Source organism: Dipodomys merriami, unplaced genomic scaffold (assembly GCF_024711535.1).
Source record: "Dipodomys merriami isolate MVZ:Mamm:240054 unplaced genomic scaffold, mDipMer1.0.p SCAF_200, whole genome shotgun sequence".
In the NCBI taxonomy this organism is placed as follows: domain Eukaryota; kingdom Metazoa; phylum Chordata; class Mammalia; order Rodentia; family Heteromyidae; genus Dipodomys; species Dipodomys merriami.
This window is the reverse complement of record NW_027203383.1, coordinates 931,662-952,622: the sequence shown is the minus strand read 5'-3', so window position 1 is coordinate 952,622 and position 20,961 is coordinate 931,662. Positions and strand designations below refer to the sequence as shown.

At 49.5% G+C, this 20,961-nt stretch overlaps 2 protein-coding genes and 1 long non-coding RNA gene across 4 annotated transcripts; 2 read left to right on the top strand and 1 right to left on the bottom strand.

The window, feature by feature from the left end:
* The first annotated feature begins 2,537 nt into the window (after window positions 1-2,537).
* LOC138833108 (interferon alpha-inducible protein 27, mitochondrial-like) lies at window positions 2,538-8,127 on the top strand. Of its 2 annotated transcripts, none has more exons than XM_070031441.1 (6): window positions 2,538-2,644; window positions 3,469-3,600; window positions 4,490-4,609; window positions 6,369-6,398; window positions 7,426-7,587; window positions 7,881-8,127. In XM_070031441.1, the coding sequence occupies exons 2-6, from the start codon at window positions 3,477-3,479 to the stop codon at window positions 7,955-7,957; spliced, it is 513 nt and encodes a 170-aa protein (XP_069887542.1). In that variant the 5' UTR covers window positions 2,538-2,644; window positions 3,469-3,476; the 3' UTR covers window positions 7,958-8,127. The 2 variants fall into 2 exon arrangements, with proteins under 2 accessions (XP_069887542.1, XP_069887543.1); XM_070031442.1 differs by lacking the exon at window positions 2,538-2,644 and adding an exon at window positions 2,651-2,807.
* Window positions 8,128-9,038: 911 nt separating this feature from the next.
* LOC138833109 (uncharacterized) lies at window positions 9,039-14,418 on the top strand. The gene is made up of 2 exons (XR_011373790.1): window positions 9,039-9,713; window positions 10,512-14,418. It is a non-coding gene; the product is annotated as an uncharacterized lncRNA (long non-coding RNA).
* A 4,910-nt stretch (window positions 14,419-19,328) lies between these two features.
* On the bottom strand, window positions 19,329-20,597 carry LOC138833083 (interferon alpha-inducible protein 27-like protein 2A). Its single transcript, XM_070031412.1, has 4 exons — window positions 20,508-20,597; window positions 20,390-20,419; window positions 19,935-20,096; window positions 19,329-19,487 (listed from the first exon to the last, which is right to left on the bottom strand). Exons 1-4 carry the CDS (start codon window positions 20,512-20,514, stop codon window positions 19,345-19,347), a joined length of 342 nt encoding a protein of 113 aa, XP_069887513.1. The 5' UTR covers window positions 20,515-20,597; the 3' UTR covers window positions 19,329-19,344.
* Between the last annotated feature and the right edge of the window lie 364 nt (window positions 20,598-20,961).

The following is a 20,961-nucleotide window of genomic DNA, read 5'->3' as shown; positions in this document are numbered from 1 at the left end:
TAGCCTTATTTCAATGTAGTACCTCAACTCTTGAGGCATTCCAACAGTTCTATAAAATAGAATTGGATCCAAATTACACTTACAACAAAGTGAAACCGATCACCGTTACTTGTGATAGGAGTTACTGGGAAAGCAGGCAATCAGGAAAGCAAGGACTTTCACAACTTGCTGATGGCAAGTTAAGCTGATAAGCCAAAGACTGCAGAGCAATGAAATGAGCAAGGGATGCAGGAAGTATAAATGTCACCCAAGAATGGATAACGGCAACCCCCCCCCCCCATCTTCCCAGTTTTTACACAAAGTCACAGGTCCTTGAGATCCTCACGTGAAAAGCATTTCAGGGTGTTTCACAAAAAAGAGAGTCTCAGAAGGTGCGTCTGAGAATTTATGTTACTACGAGAAGTTAAAAGAAAAAGAAAGAAAAACATTACTTCCTCTCTAAGCAGGAAATGGGAGCTAAAGACTCAAAATGGCTGTTACATGCTGCCTTTGTTCTATATAACCCCCCCCTCCCATCTTTTAGGTAAGGGTTCTTGGTAGCCAAGATGAGCATAACTTAGTATCCTAAAATATGGAGCTGTCTCTGGGTCTACCCAAAATTAGGGACCATAGGTGAGCTTCAGGACTTGCTTTCCTCAAATAAGCTTCAGATCTTACTGTATCCATTCACAAAGAGTTGCCAAGGAGAGGGTGATTTTAGCTAGCTAACCCCTTTAAGGCTTCTTGTAACTTAGCATTAAATGGAGGGAAGCCCAACTGTTTTGTTAGTTACCACCAGGTTCCAATTTGTGAGCATGGCCCTTAATATTTGTTTTTTAAATTATGTATGTATGTATGTATGTATGTATGTAAATGTTATAAGGTAATTCCAGGAATTCAGATGTGAGAAAACAGAGAAGCCACATTTTAAGAGGTAGAATTGAATTAGGAATACTTGTTAGAAAGCTGGCCACTGTAGGTAGACTCCTGTCTCAAAGACCTAGAACCTGGAACAGAGCTAGCACATGGCTTTTAAAGACAGAATTGGGATGGAGATCAGGCATTAACAGCCTTAACAAAAGTGTTATACATAGGCAGAGCAAACTGGATAACGTTACTTAAAGCTCACAAAAGTGTTACACATGAAACAGCTAGATGAGGATAATAATTAAAGCGTCATATAAAGGCAGAGATGACAATCCAGGGGCACAATCAGCGACAATTAGGACCCCAATTATCTAGAGGGAGCATGAGCTTTCTGGAGATCAACAACCTATGACATACTTGCAATCCAAAGAATGTCCTCTGAAACCTCTAGAGTTCTCAGAAAGTCCCCATCTTCTATTAACTTCTATCAAGATGCTAGGATAGCATTACTTAGATTTAATATCCTTATTTCATTCCCACTAATTTTATGTACATGAAATCAAGTCATTGATTTCCTAGTGAGACAGCTGTATTGGGCCCTTATGGCCAAGAGCCTAACCAAGTTACTTTAACCAAAGTCTACCAAATAGGCTCTCTTGTAAAACAACATGTTTTTCCTAAGGCTGTCCAGAGTTCCCCTTTAGTTTTTGCCTGGGCGGATCCCAGCCATAATTTAAGGAGTCAATCAAAGATGGCTCCATGTGACTGATATCCATATAGTCAGGAGTCTTTGAACTTAAATATAACGAGCAATACTTTCCCAGGTCAGGCTGGGTAAGGTTTACAAATCTGTGTACTACAGAAAGAATGTCACACAACAAAAGTCTTAGGAGGTTTTTGAACTCAGAGCCTGGGCACAATGCATGAACTCTACCACTTTGAGCCATAGAGCCACCTCAAGCATTCTTTCTGCTGGTTAATTAGAGATGAGATTCTCACAGGGACCCTTCTGCCCAGGCTGGCTTTGAACTGTAGTCCACAGATCAAATGAGTCTATACCAACAGCCCCTTTACAACACTGGAGATAATAGAAATTTTTTTTAAGCATGGCTTACCTGGAACTTACAAAGAACCAAAGTTAAATCTGACAAACTTGTAAGAGTCTTCTGTCCCTCGGTGAACCTGCCTGTAATGGCTACAGAAAACCTGTAAAGGCAAAACTTCAACAAGCAATGAAATAACCATATTCTCAGCAAAGATTTGGTAGTCTCAATTCCCCTAAAGCTGCTGGAATCACTTGTATTCCAGGGACTTGTTCTTGTCTTTCCATGAAGACCAGCATCACCTGCTCTTTTATGTACCACTTGGTGAAGGACAGAGATGAGTTTATTTGGAGGCCTTTCATTTATTTCTGATAAATGTATTCTAATCTTATTTACTTTGTTATTTGTATAGGCTATTTTGTCCTGGTAAGCAAATTAGAAATCCTGTATCTGTCTTGATACTTTGTTCTGTGTCTTCTCTTAGGAAATCTGGGATTAGGTCATTTCATTCCAGATAGGAAAAAACACATACAGTGGCCAACTCATTATTCTAGCATAACTGGATTTGCTCTCCAATACAGAGAAAGGGTGGGGACCGGTGTGGGTAGGGAGGAGAAAATAAGATTCGGTTTCCTGGGAAAATGAAACTTACCCCATTGGCTGTCATTGGGGGTGGGCCATTCAGAAGCAGGGACTTCTTAAATATCTTCCATCAGACTCTTCCAGGGTCACTTTCAGAAAGGAACAAGACAGAGGTAAGCTTCATGGTTGCAGGAAGTCCCCTTCCCTGGAAAAGGCCAGTATGGGAGGCAGGGGCTGCCCTTTCCTGAAGCCCCCAAACTCAGTGTCTTCTCGAATGAGAGGAGTGACTTCCCTCTCCACAGCTCAATTGTTCTTACCAGGGTGCTACAACTGAAGGTAGGTTTTCAGAAAAAACCGGGCCACACACCCCACCTTCACCTAATTCCCACTCAGGGATTGGGGGACAATAATAGCCTTTGTGCTTGCCTGGGATTCCCAGAAGCCTTTAGGGTAGGTGGAGGTGAAGTAGGCAGAGGGGACAGGCCATAGGAGGGACAGGATGAGAGCCATGCCAGCCAGGCATTTGGAAACAGCTGGCCAGGCTCGGGTCTTGCTTTGTCCTGGGGCCTTCTACATCTGTCTAAACTGGCCCCGACTTCCTCTCCTATCAAAGGGAAGATCTCCTATCAAAGGGAAAATGGATTCCAGCTTTCTTCTGTTAAGGGATAGGGAGTCTCAACAAACTGGGCAGTAGCTTTGTTTGTGTCCTGCTGCCTTTTAAATCAATGTGTGGAGACTTAAGGAGAGACCCAGAGTGTGGAGAAGTGGGCTCTGGGGCTTTTAGAGAAAGGCACCATCCCACTGGGGTACCCCTCCCAGCCCTAACACAGGGCCTTTGGCAATCCCAGCCTTTACTTCCCTGCCTCCTGCATCCTAAGATCCATTTCAGCCACTGCCCTCACCAGGCTACAAGGGGCTCCCCATCCACCCCAGATGCAGTAAGCAGGAGGCCAATTCTGGAGGTCCATTCCCCTACCAAACTGTACCCTTTTGTCAGATTTCAACATGGAATTGGCAGGAGCAAGCATGTTAGTGTCTTCATTAGCATCTAAGATCACAGCAGCAGCCACCCTGGCCAAGGCTGGTGGGGTGGCCTCCGGGACTATCTTGGCTGGTCTTTCCTCAAAGGGTAAGTGTTCCTGTCAAATATGAGGGGCTGGGGTTGAGGGGCATGTGGACAGCTAGGGAGGGTAGAGAATCCTGCCCTCTCAGCTGCTCATGATTCCCACCTACATACACGCTCCTCCATATTCTCTCCCTGAGGGAGAAAAGGCCCGGATGTGGGTGTGGGGCTCTGGGTCCCTCAGGGCTCAGGCCTAGGAGTTCCATGAGGTGCCTGGTGCACAACCTGGGCCTTCTCATGCCTCTTCAGAGAGGTCACCTGCCCATCTCTCTCCTACTCTCAACATGCTCTGGACTGGCTCAACAATCCCCCTCCTTTCAGCTTTTATCAAAATGTCCCCTTGTCAGCAAAGTCCATCTGGCCAGCCTTTCTGAGAGCTTTGTCCAGGACAGTGATCTGCACAAAACTTTTCAGCTCAGTCCCTCTTTTCTTCATCAGCTTTTGTAACACACAGCCCCCACCCCCCCTTCTTCCGCTTACTCTCAATCATTTATCTTACCCCTCATTCCCAATTTCCTGTCCTCAGATCAACCTTGCCCTCATGTTGCATGCCAGTGTGGCTTTCACATGGGTTTTTGTAGACCGCCTGGCATTGTATGCATAAGTTTCCTTGCACAGGAGAGTGTGTTGTACTTCTCCTTGGATTGGTCTTTTTCACATCCAGGAGAACTGGGTTCTGGAGACCAGCCAGCATCCCAAGGGAGTTTCCTGTCCTTACTTGGTGTGGCCAGGCACTCCCCAGCCCATACCCACTGCCCTTCTCCTCTCCATCTTAGAGACAGATGGTGGAACCCCAGGGTTCTCCCAATTTCCAGGACACAGACTGCCCAGCATTGAATCCAAGGATGGGGCCACTGAGCCCTCCCCTGATCTCTGATCCTATGCTCTTCCCCAGGGCTCGCACTCTTATCCCCAGCTGCCCTGGGTCCTGCAGCCTCTACCCTTGGGCCTTTGCTGGCAGCACTGGATGTCAGCGCCCTGCCTGCTGCAGCTACCGCTGCTCTACCCATTGGAGGTAAGCAGCTTCTTCCTCCGCATCTCCCTGTACCTACATTCTGCAGGGATAGGATGATAAGAAGATCAGATGCTGAGTCACATGTAACATTCCTGCCTGCATGTCAGAAATACCGATGACAACATAAAAAAAGGGCAAAGGTAAAGAGGGAGGTAGTTGGGGGCATATAGAGAGGAGGGAGGAGAGGAAAAGGTGAGGCTGTTGGAGAGATTGGCCTTTGACATGCATGTATGAGAACAGAATAAGGAAACCTATGAAAAACTATGAATAAAAGGAGAGGGGATAAGAGAAAAGTAATAGAGGACGAGTGCGATAAAGTAGGTGATATACATGTAAGGACTTGTCACAGGGAAATCTTTATGTACAATTAATATGTACCAATAAAAAATAAGAGGAGAAATGCAGACCAATCTCCAAGTTATGACTGAGCAATACATAGGACTACAATAATACCAGTTCAATTTTACCAGATACCCTCTCTGCTAGTAGTTGTCCTGGACACTTTTATCAACAAGAACCATTTACCTCTGTCGCAATGTCCAGTGTCGCAGGCAGGGAGGAAGGCTAGGTGTATCCCTTCATGAAATAACAAGTAGAAAGAAGTGCTAAGTTGTTCCCACAGCACAGGGGAAGGCCAGCACAACCAGAAGCACTGGAAACCTCACCCTAGTGAGCTGTTCCGGTGTTGTCACCGGCAATTCAAAAGTAGCTAATGCCTTTGAACCATGCTCAGAACAGCACAGTCATATGCTTTTCTTGCTGCATGCACAAGGCTTTGTTTATTATTGCTTAGCCTCTTATTTGAAACTAAGAAGACTTAGGAGATAGGGGAAATAAAAACATACTAATGATTTCTCCACCAGTAGCCCCAGCCAGCTAGTAGGCAAATAAACAAGAACAAAGCGAAACTTAGATCAGATGTTTGAATTTTCTGGAGCCTGGATGGCAAGTTTCCCCCCCAACCCCCATGACCCCTTGTCAGGGGAGAAAACTCACTGAGGACAGGACCCTATCTCTGAATCAGACATCCCAGCAATCCTTACTTCTTTAGAAGTCCTGATCCTCTGCATGACACAAAGGGCCAAAAAGGGCCTCCCTTTCTGGGGAGCCCAGCCCCCTTCCCATGTATGGGCGGCTGGCTGAGGTGGATGGCCCTGTGGATCTGTCACCAGTAGATGGCGCACATCTTTGTTGTTTCAGAGTAGCATTAAGATATCAGGGCAAATAACCCCCAAGAATAGAAAGACAGCTGCAAATGACTTACTAGCAAAGCAAAAGTCACTTGAGATGGAGGGCAGGCAATTTAGAGCAGAGATGACTGCTTCCGAGTTGTCAGGGTTTGTTTTTTGTTTTTATTAGCTAATAAGGTGGAATAATTAGGTTGTGTAAAATCATGACGGGGGGAGGGAAAGAGGTCCTTCTGGCCCTCTTCTAACTGATGAGTGACCATGGTGAGGCCCAAGTGTGGGAAGTCATACACCCATGCTGTTTGCAAGGTGAGAACCACAGCTCGATTGTGTTTAGTACCTTCCCTGTTTAGTACCACCAGTGGAAGGGCACAAACGAGTCATTACATCCTCAGGTCCTGGGTAAAGGGTGTGTATTCTGTAAAGAAGATACAGGGTCACCAGCTTCATCATTGATCTAGGAAATACCAGGAGGGCTTATACAGCTCTGGGCACTTCCTTGTTCCTGCTTAAGTGTTTCCAGCTGCCTGGGGCCAACTGCTTCTCTCATATCATGTCCTTTTTGTTTGTAGCCAAGACTGTTGCAGTGGTGGCAGGAGGAGGTAAGTCTCTGTGAGAAAGGGACTCAAGTTCTCTACTTCTCCTGAACCCAGACAGCTGGGGAGCTGCAATTCTTCTCAGAGAGGTGGTAGAGGGGGAGAGGATAGAATGAACAAGATGGCTAAAAATAAGAGCTGGAACTAAGACACAAGGAACTTGGACACCAGGAGGGAGAGCTGAGTGCTGGTGTCTTCTGGGCACAGCACGCACTATGTGACCTTGGACATGTGTGTAAAGTTCTTGAGCATGCAAGGTTATGTGAAGTCCCCATAAACAGCAGCAGTCCCCCCTCACTAATTTTGGGGGGATTCTGGGAAGGATGTACATAGGATGTAAGGTGGATTGGACTGGCTGAGAGTGTACATTTCAGCCGCCATCTGCTCAGCCACTTCCGCTGTGCCCTGTGCAGGTTCAGCAGGGCTCTGTGCTGCCTCCTTAGGAGGCTGACTGTGCTCCTGCAAACACACTTGCTCCTCAGGAAGAGGCAAAGATCTGAGCCACTGTTTTGCCCCAGCATTGGACCAAGGCAGACACTGAGGCCCAGATACCACTTTCTCCAAGAAGGTCTTGCTGCCCCTCACAGGCTGGCTCAGGACCTTTCTCTCCCCTCCTCCTTGGTGTGTGATTGCTGCCAGCACCTTGGTGTCTCAGCATCTACCTTCTGTCTCTGGGGTTCTCCCTGGGGGTTGGAGCAGGCAGGGCAGAGCCAGGGCTCAGGATGTGCTGGGTTTAGGCTGGATTTCAGAGTGGTGTCCTCAATCTTGGTGCTCAGCCTTCCTTGCAGAGCAAAGCAGCTTCCTGCTAGACTGTCCAGTGGCTCATAGTAAAGCAAGGGCCTCAGCAGTGTCTCTGCCAGAGGGGCTTCTGCAGGGTCCCTGGGCCTCAGGTCCTCCTGGGGAGCCCTAGCACCTCTGGCACACTCCAATCGGCCTCTCCTTCTCCAGACCCTTTGAGGTTCCCTGGCTAGACCTGGGGTCCCCTTCCCCCAGCTGCCCTTTCACCCCCACCACTTGGCGCTTCTTCCCACAGCCACGGCCGTGGTAGCAGTGCCACTGGTACTAGGAGCTGTGGGCTTCACAACATCAGGAATCGCAGCCTCTTCCATCGCAGCCAAAATGATGTCTATCACTGCCATCGCCAACGGGGGAGGCGTCCCAGCGGGTAGCATGGTGGCAGCCCTGCAGTCCATGGGTGAGTGTCCTGGGCAGGGTGGGGGGGGGGGAAGCCAGGCATGGCCAGGTCAGGACCCAGCTCCAGTCTCATTTAAGCAGTCTCCATTGGGGTTCTCTTCCTGGGATAATGGCACAGACCCTGGTGGTCTGTGGTGGGTGGCAAGGGCTTATGGGTAAAGGGGGAGAGGACTGCCCCAGGTCTCAGGCCTTACTGAGGTTCTCCAGTGTTGCTCGCCCTCTCTGGCCCTGCAGTTCTGCCCCTGTCTCCTGCCCCACTGGTCCCACTCTGGTTATCCTGTTCTACCTCCTCAGGAGCTGCCGGACTCTCTGCGTCAGCCAAAGGTCTGGTAGGCACTGTGGGGTCTGCCCTGGTGGCTGCAGTCCTCTAAGAGCTCCACACCTTGCGGAGAAGAGGATCATGAGAGCAGAGTTGGTGCCTTCTGTCTGGCCTGATCTATTGAGGGAGAGGGAGAGGGAGGGGGAAGGGGAAAGACTAATGTACCAACTCAAGAAATCAAGACAAATAAGAAAATAAGGAATAATAACAAGTGGATGTGAACTCATGTGGAGCCTTTCTTCGGGTGTGCAAATGGCTGGGGAGGCCTGTGGGACCTCAGTGGGAACATACCAGTTGCCCACGCCCCTGGCCCTGACCCTTACCCTGTGTGTAACTCTAGGAAGCTGGCCTTCTCCCCAGGCCCCTGTTAGTCCCTGCCTAAATGGAGTGTGGAACTCCTTGATTTCCCACCTTTCAGGCAGGAGGGGGTTGAGCTCAGTCCTTGGGAGGCTGTGTGTGCTGTGTTTGCTCCTGACACAAAAGCCAGAGCCTGTTGTCCTTATCCTGGTTCCAGCCCAGCCCCTGTATATACAGTGGCCAGTCCCAGCCTCAGAGGGGCCACTGCACCCTCCCAAAGTTAAAGCTCATTCCTCAGTGCTTCATTTTGTGCCGATGGCCAAAGCCAGGGCCTTGTTCTGCATTATCCGCCCCCCCCCCCCCCGCCACCCCCAACACGCAGACACCAGAGGGTATCCTTGAAACTTCTCATCAGAAATGGGGGTCAGTTCCAGAACATTGGAAAACAATCTCACATGTGACTCACTCTCAGGCCCACACACCCATTTGAAAGAGAGTGGGATCAGGCAGTCAGCTGGGTGCTAGGGACTGTGAGGACTTGACTGAGCTTTTGCCCCTGTGGTTCTTGAGGTCTGCTGTCGGGATGGACCAACAACAGATAGCTGGAGATGTGGGCTCCGAGGGGGTGCCGTGCTAGTTGGCTTTCCATTACTGTGAGAAAATCAGGTTTAAAGGAGGAAAGGTTGATTTGGTTTATGGTTTCAAAGGACTTTGTTAGCTTTGTTGCTTTTGAACTTAAAGTGAGGCAAGACCTCATGAGAATTGGGGAGTATTTGGAGGAGCAAATTTGGGAGAGAAAGAGGGAAGGGGGAGGGAGGGAGGAAGGGAGGGAGGAAGGAAAGGAAAGAGTGAGGGGAAGGGAGAGGTAAGGAGAAAAAGATAAGTTTCAGTTTCTTGGGTGAACAAAACCTATCCCAGGGCTGGGAAAGTGGCTCAGTGGTACAGTGGTTGCCTTGCATGCATGAGGCCCTGGGTTCGATTCCTCAGCGTCACATAAGCAGAAAAAGCCAGAAGTGGCTCTGTGGCTCAAGTGGTAGAGCGCTAGCCTTGAGCTGAAGAGCTGAGGGACAGCACCCAGACCCAGAGGTCAGGTCCACGACCCACAAAACAAACAAACAAACAACAGCAACAACAACAAAACCTCCCTATCCCATTGGTTCTGAACTGTTGTAGGAGGGCTGTTCAGTAGCAGGGGCTTTTGTTGTTGTTGTTGTTGTTGGTCGTAGGGCTTGAACTCTGGGCCTGGGCGTTGTCCCTCAGCTCTTCAGCTCAAGGCAAGCGCTCTACCACTTGAGCTATAGCGCCACTTCTGGTTTTCTGGTGGTTTATTGGAGATAGGAGTCTCATGGTCTTTCCTGCTCGGGCTGGCTTTGAACCGCGATCCTCAGATCTCAGCCTCCTGAGTAGCTAGGATTAAAGGCGTGAGCCACCAGCGCCCGGCTAGCAGGGGCTTCTTACATATCTTCCAACAGACTCTGGCAGGGTCACTTTCAGAAAGGAACAAGACAGAGGTAAGTTTCATGGTTGCAGGAAGTCTCCTTTCCTGGGAAAAGCTAGAAGAGTGGGCAGGGGCTGCCCTTGCCTGAAGCCCCCAAACTCAGTGTCCTCACAGATGGGAGGAGTGAATTCCCTTTCCATAGCTCATTTGTTCTTACCAGGGTGCTACAATTGAAGGTAGGTTCATAAAACCGGCTGCACACCCCACCTTCACCTAATTCCCACTCAGGGATTGGGAACAATAATAGCCTTTGTGCTTGCCTGGGATTCCCAGAAGCCTTTAGGGTAGGTGGAAGTGAAGTAGGCAGAGGGGGCAGGCCATAGGAGGGACAGGATGAGAGCCATGCCAGCCAGGCATTTGGAAACAGCTGGCCAGGCTCGGGTCTTGCTTTGTCCTGGGGCCTTCTACATCTGTCTAAAGTGGCCCCAACTTCCTCCCCTATCAAAGGGAAGATGGATTCCAGCTTTCTTCTGTTAAGGGATAGGGAGTCTCAACAAACTGGGCAGTAGCTTTGTTTGTGTCCTGCTGCCTTTTAAATCAATGTGTGGAGACTTAAGGAGAGACCCAGAGTGTGGAGAAGTGGGCTCTGGGGCTTTTAGAGAAAGGCACCATCCCACTGGGGTACCCCTCCCAGCCCTAACACAGGGCCTTTGGCAACCCCAGCCTTTACTTCCCTGCCTCCTGCATCCTAAGACCCATTTCAGCCACTGCCCTCACCAGGCTACAAGGGGCTCCCCATCCACCCCGGATGCAGTAAGCAGGAGGCCAATTCTGGAGGTCCATTCCCCTACCAAACTGTACCTTTTGTCAGATTTCAACATGGAATTGGCAGGAGCAAGCATGTTAGTGTCTTCATTAGCATCTAAGATCACAGCAGCAGCTGCTCTGGCCAAGGCTGGTGGGGTGGCCTCCGGGAACTTCCTGGCTGATCATATAACTATTTCTTTTTTATTAGCATCCATGTGAACACATCCATTGATCATAATCACGCCCTCCATCATCCCTTCATCATCCCTCATCCTCCCCTCTCTCCTCCAATCAGTCTCATCAAGTCACCAAGTTCCATTCTGGAAAACTGTTTCTTTCTTTTTTGGGGGGGGGTTCCGGTCGTGGGGCCTGAACTCTGGGCCTGGGCGCTGTCCCTCAGCTCTTCAGCTCAAGGCTAGCGCTCTACCACTTGAGCCACAGCGCCACTTCTGGCTTTTTTTGCTCATGTGGTGCTGAGGAATCGAACCCAGGGCCTCATGCATGCGAGGCAAGTGCTCTACCACTGAGCCACCTTCCCAGCCCCTTCATATAACTATTTCTTATGATCTTCCAGCTCAGATTAATTTTGAAGGGCCAAACCTCAGGGTCTGACACCATCTCCTCTTTTTTTTTTTTTTTTCAGGTAAGGGGTAGGTTTATTCATTGTTCATTCACCAGGCCATGTTGGCCCTCCACGTGGTTGGGAAAAGCCTGGGAAAGACCTGGGAAAGAGGTGGGAAAGAGCTGAGAAAGAGCTAGAAAAGAGAGGAGAGAGCTGGGAAAGAGCTGGGAAAGAGAGAGCTGGGCTAGGCCTTATCTAGGGTATGGGCAGAGAAAGGTGTGGCCACATCAAATTCAGAAGTGACCTCAGTGGATGCAGATATGACCTCTTCCAGGTGTGCCAGTTGCCTAGGTAATGCAGGTACTGGGTGGAGACTTTGCTGAGAGGAGGGTGGAGTCTGCTCACCATCCAGGAGCATACCTTATATTCCAGCCTTTAATAATCATGAAATAGGGTGCGGATTCTCTCTGGCTACTTCCTGGTGACAAGGGGCATGGACCATAGCGGTAAAAGGCTGGAATTTGGTCCCCTCCCAGAGAAAGCAGTGAGTAGCAGCTGTCCCTTGGTGGCGTGAGTCCTTAGATGAAGTCTGGAGAAGTCTCATGAGGCATTGAGGGGCTGGAAAAAAAATACTAGAAAGCAAATAAATGGCAAGAGGAAGGACTTGGGGCTGAAAAATGTTGGTAGAAGTGTCCCTAGCTACTTCTGACATCTGGTGACTAGGTAGAGAAGTCAGGTAACAAAGGCAAGAATATAAATTCTTGTCCAGTTAATAGGTAGACAGGTATGGACACTAGATGGGCAGGCTTCCTACTTCTATTGACCTCCCGGCTCTGGTTAATTTTGAAAGAGCAGGCACAAAGTGGCTGTTGTGACATCATCTCCTCTTACTCCTTTCCATGTTCCCTTGTTCCCCAGACTGGCTGAGTCTAGGTACTCGTTGCTGGGATGGCTTGTCCCAGTTAGTATTCAAGGAGGACTGAACTCAAGGCCTGGGCACTATCCCTGAGCACTTCTGCTCAAGGCTATCACTCCACTCTACCACTTTGAGTTATAGTACTACTTGCAGTGTTTGGTGGTTAGAGATAAGAGTCTTGAGCCAGGCTTCCAGCCTGGCTCTTTGCAGGTTAGTTGGGAGATGGAGTCTTAGGGATTTTTCAGCCCGGGTTGGCTTTGAACTGAAATCTTTGCCACAAAAGCCCTTTATTATTTCCAATTAAAGCAACAAGGAGATCAAATAGAATAAGTAGAGCTTACCTGGTCCTTATCAAGAACTGACCAACAAATATTCTGCAATGACAAAACTCATTAGATGTGATGAGAATTTTAGCACAGATAGGCCCAGTATTTTAGAACCACGTAGTCAGTAGTAGAATACACAACACAAAACAAAAAAGGCCAAACTCAAAACCCCAAAATTTTGACAACAATGTGTAGACATCTTTGCTAACAAATCACATCAGATGGTTGGGCCTCAGTTACCAGGGCCTGTGAAAAGAGCAACTTGTTAGCAAGGCACCTTAGAATAGATGGATGGAGTGGAAAGCTTGGTGGAAGGCTAAGGGTCAGATGGGGCCAAACCCTTAACCCACCATGTGGTCAAGATGGCGAATTTTTGAAAAAATGCAGAGAAACTCTGAACAAATAGATCAAGCCTACATTGGCCAGCCTTTGAGAAGGAACCTAGAGGGGGATCCCTGGGACCCAGCCTACGTAGCACAAACCAAAAAAGGATGAGATAGGGAACGTTGGACATGAATGGCAGAGAGAGAGAGCAAAGAGAACCTGGAAGTACACTGACTTCTGACCATTTACCATTGCAGTGGCAAAAACTGTCTACATCTGAGAATGGCATAAAAATGAGGCGCTCTGGCTTTCCAGGGAGCACAGGAGGCATTTCAAAGGGGTTTCACAGCTTGGTCGTGATTCGCAGCACCCCATTAAATGTGTAGGAGAGTCAGTGTAGGAGGTGAGTGAAGGAGAGCTGACCAGACAGAAGCGGTGTCCTGACTTCCCCCAGAGCCCTCTAGAGAGAAATGGCCAAGACCCCAAAGCCAAGCGTCCTCGGCTTCAGAGGTGACCGGCCTTTCAGCTAAAGGCCGTAGGAGCTCTCTGGCGTGGCGCCATGTCTGGACAGAGACTGAGCAACAGAGAGCCATAGAGAGTAGTTTCACTCACCAGAATAGAGAAGTGGTGTGGACGTGGATGTGAAGGCAGCAATGGTATCGATGCGCTGTGTCCATAGCAGACAGACGGGTTCGCAAAAGGCAGTCAGAACTGTGGGTATTCCTCAGAGTAAAAAGGGAAAAACAAACAAGAAAGAAAAAAAAAGAGAGAGAGAAAAAAACCCAGAGAGTAATCGCACCTATCCTGACATTAAGCCCTTCTTGGGTTTCGGCACCATGCACGCACGTAGTATTCAGGTAAGGGGTAGCACATGGTATTCAGGTAAGGTTTATTCATCGTTCTGGCTGGCACCAGGCCATGTTGGCCCTCCACGCGGCTGGGAAAGGCCTAGGAAAGACCTGGGAAATAGGTGGGAAAGAGCTGAGAAAGAGCTAGAAAAGAGAAGAGAGAGCTGGGAAAGAGCTGGGAGAGGTGGGAAAGAGAGAGCTGGGAAAGAGCATCTCTTCTTATCTGATCAGAGTCTTTCGACTGTCTCTGCATGCTCTCATTGCTAGGACAAGCTTTGTTCCAGGAGTGTTTCCTCTAGGCTGGGATGATGCCCCTATAGACATTATCCCTTGGTCAGTAGCTGGTTTTTGAACTCAGGGCCTGGCACTATCCCTGGCTCTCCTGCTCAAGGCTAGTGCTCTACCACTTTGAGTCACAGAGCCACCTCAGGCATTCTGCTGGTTAATTAGAGATGAGATTCTCACAGGGACCCTTCTGCCCAGGCTGGCTTTGAACTGTAGTCCACAGATCAAATGAGTCTATACCAACAACCCCTTTACAACACTGGAGATCAATAGAAATTGTTTTTAAGCATGGCTTACCTGGAACTTACTAAGAACCAAAGTTAAATCTGACAAACTTGTAAGAGTCTTCTGTCCCTCGGTGAACCTGCCTGTAATGGCTACAGAAAACCTGTAAAGGCAAAACTTCAACAAGCAATGAAATAACCATATTCTCAGCAAAAAATACCTTGGCAGAATCAAATCCTTGAGTGAGCTTTGGTAGTCTCAATTTCCCTGAAGCTGCTGGAATCACTTGTATTCCAGGGACTTTTTCTTGTCTTTCCATGAAGACCAGCATCAGCTGCTTTTTTATGTACCACTTGGTGAAGGACAGAGATGAGTTTGTTTGGAGGCATTTTTTATTTCTGATAAATGTACTCTAATATTATTTACTTTGTTATTTGAATATGCTATTTTGTCCTGATAAGAAAAATTAAAATCTTGTCTTCATCCTTTGTTCTTTGTGTTCTCTTGGGAAATTTGGGACTAGGATATTTCTTTCTAGTTAAGAAAAAACTCATTGAAATAAAGCAAAGATAAAAAATACAGTTTCTAGCTAATAGCTGTAGAACTGGATTTTTCTCTCCAACAGAGAGAGAGAGAGAGAGAGAGAGAGAGACAGACAGACAGACAGACAGACAGAGACAGAGGGACAGAGAAAGAATTATGAGGAAGAAAAGGAGGAGGAAAAGATAAGATTCAGTTTCTTGGGAAAATGAAACCTATCCCATTGGCTGTGAGGATTTTTGAAGGTGGGCTGTTCAATAGCAGGGCCCAGTGACAAGATCAGATGCTGAGTCACATGTAACATTCCTGCCTGCATGTCAGAAATACCGATGACAACATAAAAAAAGGGCAAAGGTAAAGAGGGAGGTAGTTGGGGGCGTATAGAGAGGAGGGAGGAGAGGAAAAGGTGAGGCTGTTGGAGAGATTGGCCTTTGACATGCATGTATGAGAACAGAATAAGGAAACCTATGAAAAACTATGAATAAAAGGAGAGGGGATAAGAGAAAAGTAATAGAGGACGAGTGCGATAAAGTAGGTGATATACATGTAAGGACTTGTCACAGGGAAATCCTTATGTACAATTAATATGTACCAATAAAAAATAAAATAAGAGGAGAAATGCAGACCAATCTCCAAGTTATGACTGAGCAATACATAGGACTACAATAATACCAGTTCAATTTTACCAGATACCCTCTCTGCTAATAGCTGTGCCGGATACTTTTATCAACAAGAACCATTTACCTCTGTCACAGTGTCCAGTGTTGCAGGCAGGGAGGAAGGCTGGGTGTATCCCTTCATGAAATAACAAGTAGAAAGAAGTGCTAAGTTGTTCCCACAGCACAGGGGAAGGCCAGCACAACCAGAAGCACTGGAAACCTCACCCTGGTGTCATGGCCATCAGCTGAGTTCAACAGGCTAGCCAAACACACACACACACACACACACACACACACACACACACACACACACACACACACCCCTCTCCTCCACCTATTCCCCTCAACCCCCCCTCCCCCACCCCTCCACCCCCCCTCCCACCGTCTGGTGTTGCCACCAGCATTCAAAAGCAGCAAATGCCTTTGAACCACGCTCAGAACAGCACCGTCACAGGCTTTCCTTGCTGCATGCACAAGGCTTTGTTTATTCTTGCTTAGCCTTTTATTTGAAACTAGGAAAACTTAGAAGATAGAAGAAATAAAAATCATACTAATAATTTCTCCACCAATAGCCCCAGCCAGCCAGTAGGCAAATAAACAAGAACAAAGCAAAACTTAGATCAGATGTTTGAATTTTCTGGAGCCTGGATGGCAAGCCCCTCCCCCCACCCCTTACTGCCATGTCCAGGCAGAAAAATCATGAGGGGATGGGGAAGAATTCCCTCTGGCCCGCTTCTTTTCTGACCGTGGTAAGGCCCAAGCGTGGGAATTTATACACCCATGCTTTTTACACAGTGAGAGCCACAGCTCTGATTGAATTTAGTACCTTCCCTGTTTAGTACTACCAGTGGAAGGAGTCATTACATCCCCAGGACCTTGGTTAAGGGCATGTATACTGTGAAGACAATGTAGAGTCACTAGCTTAATCACGGGTCTAGTAAATACCAGGAGGGTTTATATAGCTCTGGGCGTGATCATTCTCTTTTAAAATTCCACTAAAACAAGAGTCAGATATTGAAGAAAGACCTAATTCACTGGACAAACAGAAGGGAAAAGATGGTAGTAGCAAAACATTAGAATCCAGAAACACCATGGACACTACTTAATAGCCCCAAGAAATCTCAAATCATGTCAGTAAAGAGGGAAGAAAGAGTGAACTTTGTCCTCAGTACCATCCCCTTCCCAGGATCAGCCCTTCAGGACCACGACCTGCCGACCTGCCTTACCTCAGTCATTGCCCGGGGACCCATGCTCCTGGAGATTAACATGAAGAAAGTCTGATAGCCGGAAGGCTACTGGGGAAGTCTAAGAATTAGGCCAGCTGCACACCAGTGACTTAGACCTGTAATCCTAGCTACTCAGGAGGCTGAGCTCTGACGTCCATGGTTCCAAGCCAGCCTGGGCAGAAAAGGCAGTGAGACTTTTATCCCCAGTGAACTACCAAAAAAATCCAGAGATGGAGGTATGGCTCAAGTGGTAGAGTGCTAGTGATTAGCAAGAAAAGCTGAAGGACAGCACCCAAGCCCTGAATTCAAGCTCTAGGACCACACACACACACACACACACACACACACACACACACACACACACACACACACACACACACACACACACACACACACACACACACACACACACACACACACACACACACACACACACACACACACACACACACACACACACACACACTAGGGCATGCACACAGTAGGGCAACCCACGTTTTCCCCTCCAACACACCACTGGGATTGATTTATCTTTGGAGAAGTTGATCTCTGGACCATGAACTACTAGGCACAAGGGAGGCAGGAACTTTGTAATGAAAATAACTGTTTACGTGTCCAGATCCTTGATATTCCTCATCTACATGACCCTGAGATTCTGGCAGCCAGGCTAGGGCATCCAGGATTGGTAGTGTTATGGTTTGAGCATGAAATGCGCCCCTCCCAGGCTTGTGTATATTGATTACTCCATTCTCAGCTGGGTATTATTTCCATACTATTTAGTAGGTGGGGACCAGCTGGAGGAAGCCGGTGTCTGGGGGCATGCTGTGAAGGTTATGCCTGGTCCCTCCCTGTCCAACTCCACACGCCACATCACCAGGATGCTTTGCCTTGCCTCAGACCCAAAGCAATGAAGCCAGCTGCCCATGGAATGAATCCTCTGCTTAGTTGTTCTGTCAGGATGGGAATAGTTGGTGATGGTTAAGTGTGACTAATATAGCCAGTATAGGACATGTTTTCTGTTGCCTCAGCAACATAAAATATAGAAGTTATATATGTTAATGTTCTTGTTTGTTTGTTTCTGTTGTTTGTGGGGCCTGAGGTCTGGCCTGGGCACTGTACCTCAGCTCTTCAGCTCAAAGCTAGGGCTCTACCACTTGAACCACAGCGCCACTTCAGGCTTTTTCTGCTTATGTGGTGCTGAGGAATCGAACCCAGGGCCTCATGCATGCAAGGCAAGTACTCTACTACTGAGCCACCTCTGAGTCCAAGTTAATGTTCTTATACCTGAAACAGGGATCAATTGCTCCTGACTCCATTTACTGTTTTCCACTTCCTCTCAGTGGTCCATCTAGATATCTGCCTTCGATAACTTGTTCCTGGTGACTACTTCCCTAGGGAGCAGCTGGATACAATGTGCTTAGTGGCTCATCCCACTTGTCCTGAGTCCTTGCGCAGAATGTGCAGAATGGCCACACTGCCTCTGTCACAGCTATCGGAACTGCCTGATTGCTCTAAAGCTGTCCATTTGAACTCCCCAGGGGAAATCAGCTTGGAATCCTTGCTCTCCTTCTCCTGTCGTTGTCCAGGGGAGTGGGGGGGGGGCAGGTGGCTCCCATGTCCTGTGGCCCTGAAGGACCTCCTGCCCTTTCTTCTCTGGGGTCTGTGAGGAACAAAGTACTCTGTTACTTCATGAGTTTGGTAGAGCTGTCTCCTTTTCTCTCAGCTGACAGCTCCTCCCTGATGAGAGCTCCCCTGAGAGGCTGTTTTTTGAGGGGATTAACTGGGTATGGGTCAGGCAAGAGCCTCAAGGGCATCCTTCCGTAGAGGCATGTTCCCAATAAGGGAATTTGCACATCTAGGCATGAGGACATCCTCCAGGATAAAAGAAGTACCATGTGAAAGGCACATGGTTAACATCCATGAACATATCCTTAGAATCCCATCAGGGCAGGTCTAGCCACTCTCCTGAAAAAGAAATCTCCAGACCAAATTCAAACAGGCAAGCCAACACCCAAGGGACAACTGAAGGTCCCTTGGGGATGTCCCCAGCCATGCTGACACTCAGTGCGGGATTGTCCATGGAGGGGCTCAGCTAAGTCACAGTCTTCCCTTCCATGGCCGAGCTGCCCATGGACATGCAGGAAGGCTCAGACATAGAAAGGAAGCTGGCGTAAGCCCTGCTGTCTGTCTCTGGTCCTCTCCCTCCTTTTAGTAAGAGCAGCAGCTGGTCCTATTTCCTGTCCATCTAGAGACCTAAAGGGCCAAAGTGACTGCCTCAAGGTTCTAGAAGACAGTGGGCATGGAAAGGGATTCTGAGTTGAGAGAAGGGTAGGAGGCTTGGGGGGAGGGGGAAGGTGACATGACTTCCATAGTGCTCACACTAGCGGAGGAAGGCAGGGGGGTGACCTCAAAACCCTGTTCTCTCTCCTTTTGAGTCCCCACAGATGTCCCAAGGCACCGCTGAAGTACTTTAAATAGCTATAGAGAAATCTCATTTGTTGGAATAAGATAAAAAAACAAATGGCATTTAGAAAAAGAAAAAAAAAAGGCACACTGTGTGATAGTATGATAGAACCAGGGCCTGTGACTCAACACAGACAAGCAATCTGCTCCTCAAAGACAGGCTTGCCCTGACTGTTTTGTGGAGGGTAAAGAACACCTCAGAGTTGATCCCAAGGATTATTTGGGCATGCTTGCTACTGCTGTTGTTGTTTTAGTCCTAGACTGAGAATCCTCGAGAGTTATTTCGGGTGGAACTAGTCACAGTCCACTGGCTCAACTCTCTCCTTGCTGCCCCCAGTCTGCATTCCAGGAAGCAAATTGAGTTTCAGATTATAGAATTTCAAACTGATGATAATAAGATTTGAGAATGGGTCTATTGGGGGCCCTTCCCCAGCCAAAGTCTCTGGAGTATCTGTGGTAAGAGGGATTTACGAGGAAAAGGAACATTTGAGCCTATGACAAGAAACATTCCACAGCAAGGCTTTTATTTCTTAACTTCCCCTGATGGGGGGTCCTCCTCTGGACCCTTCTCCTCTGGTTTCTTCTTTGAACGTCCCAACCAAGCCCCCACCACGGACCCGGCAGAGCCCAGGAGGACATTGGACGAGGTAGAAAGTCCAGCTGCTCCTGAGTTGGAGACAGAGGATGAGCATAGGGGGTAGTGGGCAGAGATGCACAAAGATCCCCTAGAATTCTCCCCTTGATGTTCTGAAGCCCCCAGGGCTCTGCTCTGAGCAGAAGATGCTGGACCGTGGCTGGGAAGATGGTGTGGAGTTGTGGGGATAGATACCCCCCCCCAGATCTACAGGTTCCCACTTTCCCACAGGAGGCCACGGAGGGTCAGAGAAGACTGGGGACATACCCAGAGATTCCGCCCCAGCCAAACAGGCCGGTGGAGCCCCTTCCCTCCTGGCTAGCCCCCCCTGGCCACCCCCATTCTAGCCCCAGGTCAGAATGAGCCAGAAGGAAGCAAGGAAGGGGGAGGCCAAGGGTCCTGGACAGCCCTGATCAGGACGGAGGCCTCCCCACTAGGGGGCCCTGGCCTGCTGTGCCCCCCCCCCACAGGACACTCACCCACCGACTGCAGGGTGGCCACCAGGCCTCCGGCAGTCACGCCGCCCCCGTTGGCGACAGCGGCCGCAGACATCATCTTGGCGGCCATGGAGGAGGCGGCGATCCCGGCGGTGGTGAAGCCCAGGGCTCCCAGGGTGGCGGGCACCGCAGCCACGGCCAGGGCTGCAGCGGGAGAGGGGACGGGAGGAGGACGGGAGGAACCCGCTGCCCGCTGCAGGACCTTGGGGTCCGGGGGCGCCGATGGGGCAGCACCGCCCCCTCCCCTCCCTCCCCCCTCCCCCCCAGCTGACAGTGTAAGAGCTGTTGGGGTCAGGGGGCGCCGATGGGGCAGCACCGCCCCTCCCCTCCCTCCCCTCCCTCCCCCCCAGCTGACAGTGTAAGAGCTGTTGGGGTGCGGGGCACAGGCCGGATCCGGGGAGATCCTGGGGCGGGGGGGGGGGGGGGGGTGGACAAACCTCCTCCGATCACAGCCGACACCACCGTTTCTAGGGAGAGAGGAGGACAGTGAGCCGTGGGGTGTTAGTGTTAGAAGCCCCTCCTCACCGTGGGGGCCTCCGGCCAGGAGGGACTCACGCTTCATGGCTTCGTGGCGAGGGGTCCACTTCCCAGCTGCTCAGAGAAGGAAGTGACTGCGCTGCCGAGGCGGCCTAGCCAGTCCCGAGGTGCCCCGCCCTGCGCTGGCTCCCTCCCTCCCTCCCTCCCTCCTTCCTTCCCTCCCTCCCTCCCTCCTTCCCTATCTCTCCCCTCCCTCCCTTCCTCCCTCCCTCCTTCCCTACCTCTCCCCTCCCTCCCTCTTCCCTTCCTCCTCTTTCCTTCCCTCCTCCCTTCCCCCCCCAGCCCCAGCCAATCACCCCCACCCCCCACCTGACCCTGGTCACAGCCCGGGTTTGGAGGGCCAGGGGTGTTAGCATATCCACCCCTGTTTGGGCTTGACAACCTCCATCCTAGGTCCTCTGCCCTGTCCGCACATCAGGTGACCAGGTCAGGCCTGGCCACAATCCCCCCACCTCCACCTGACCTCAACCCC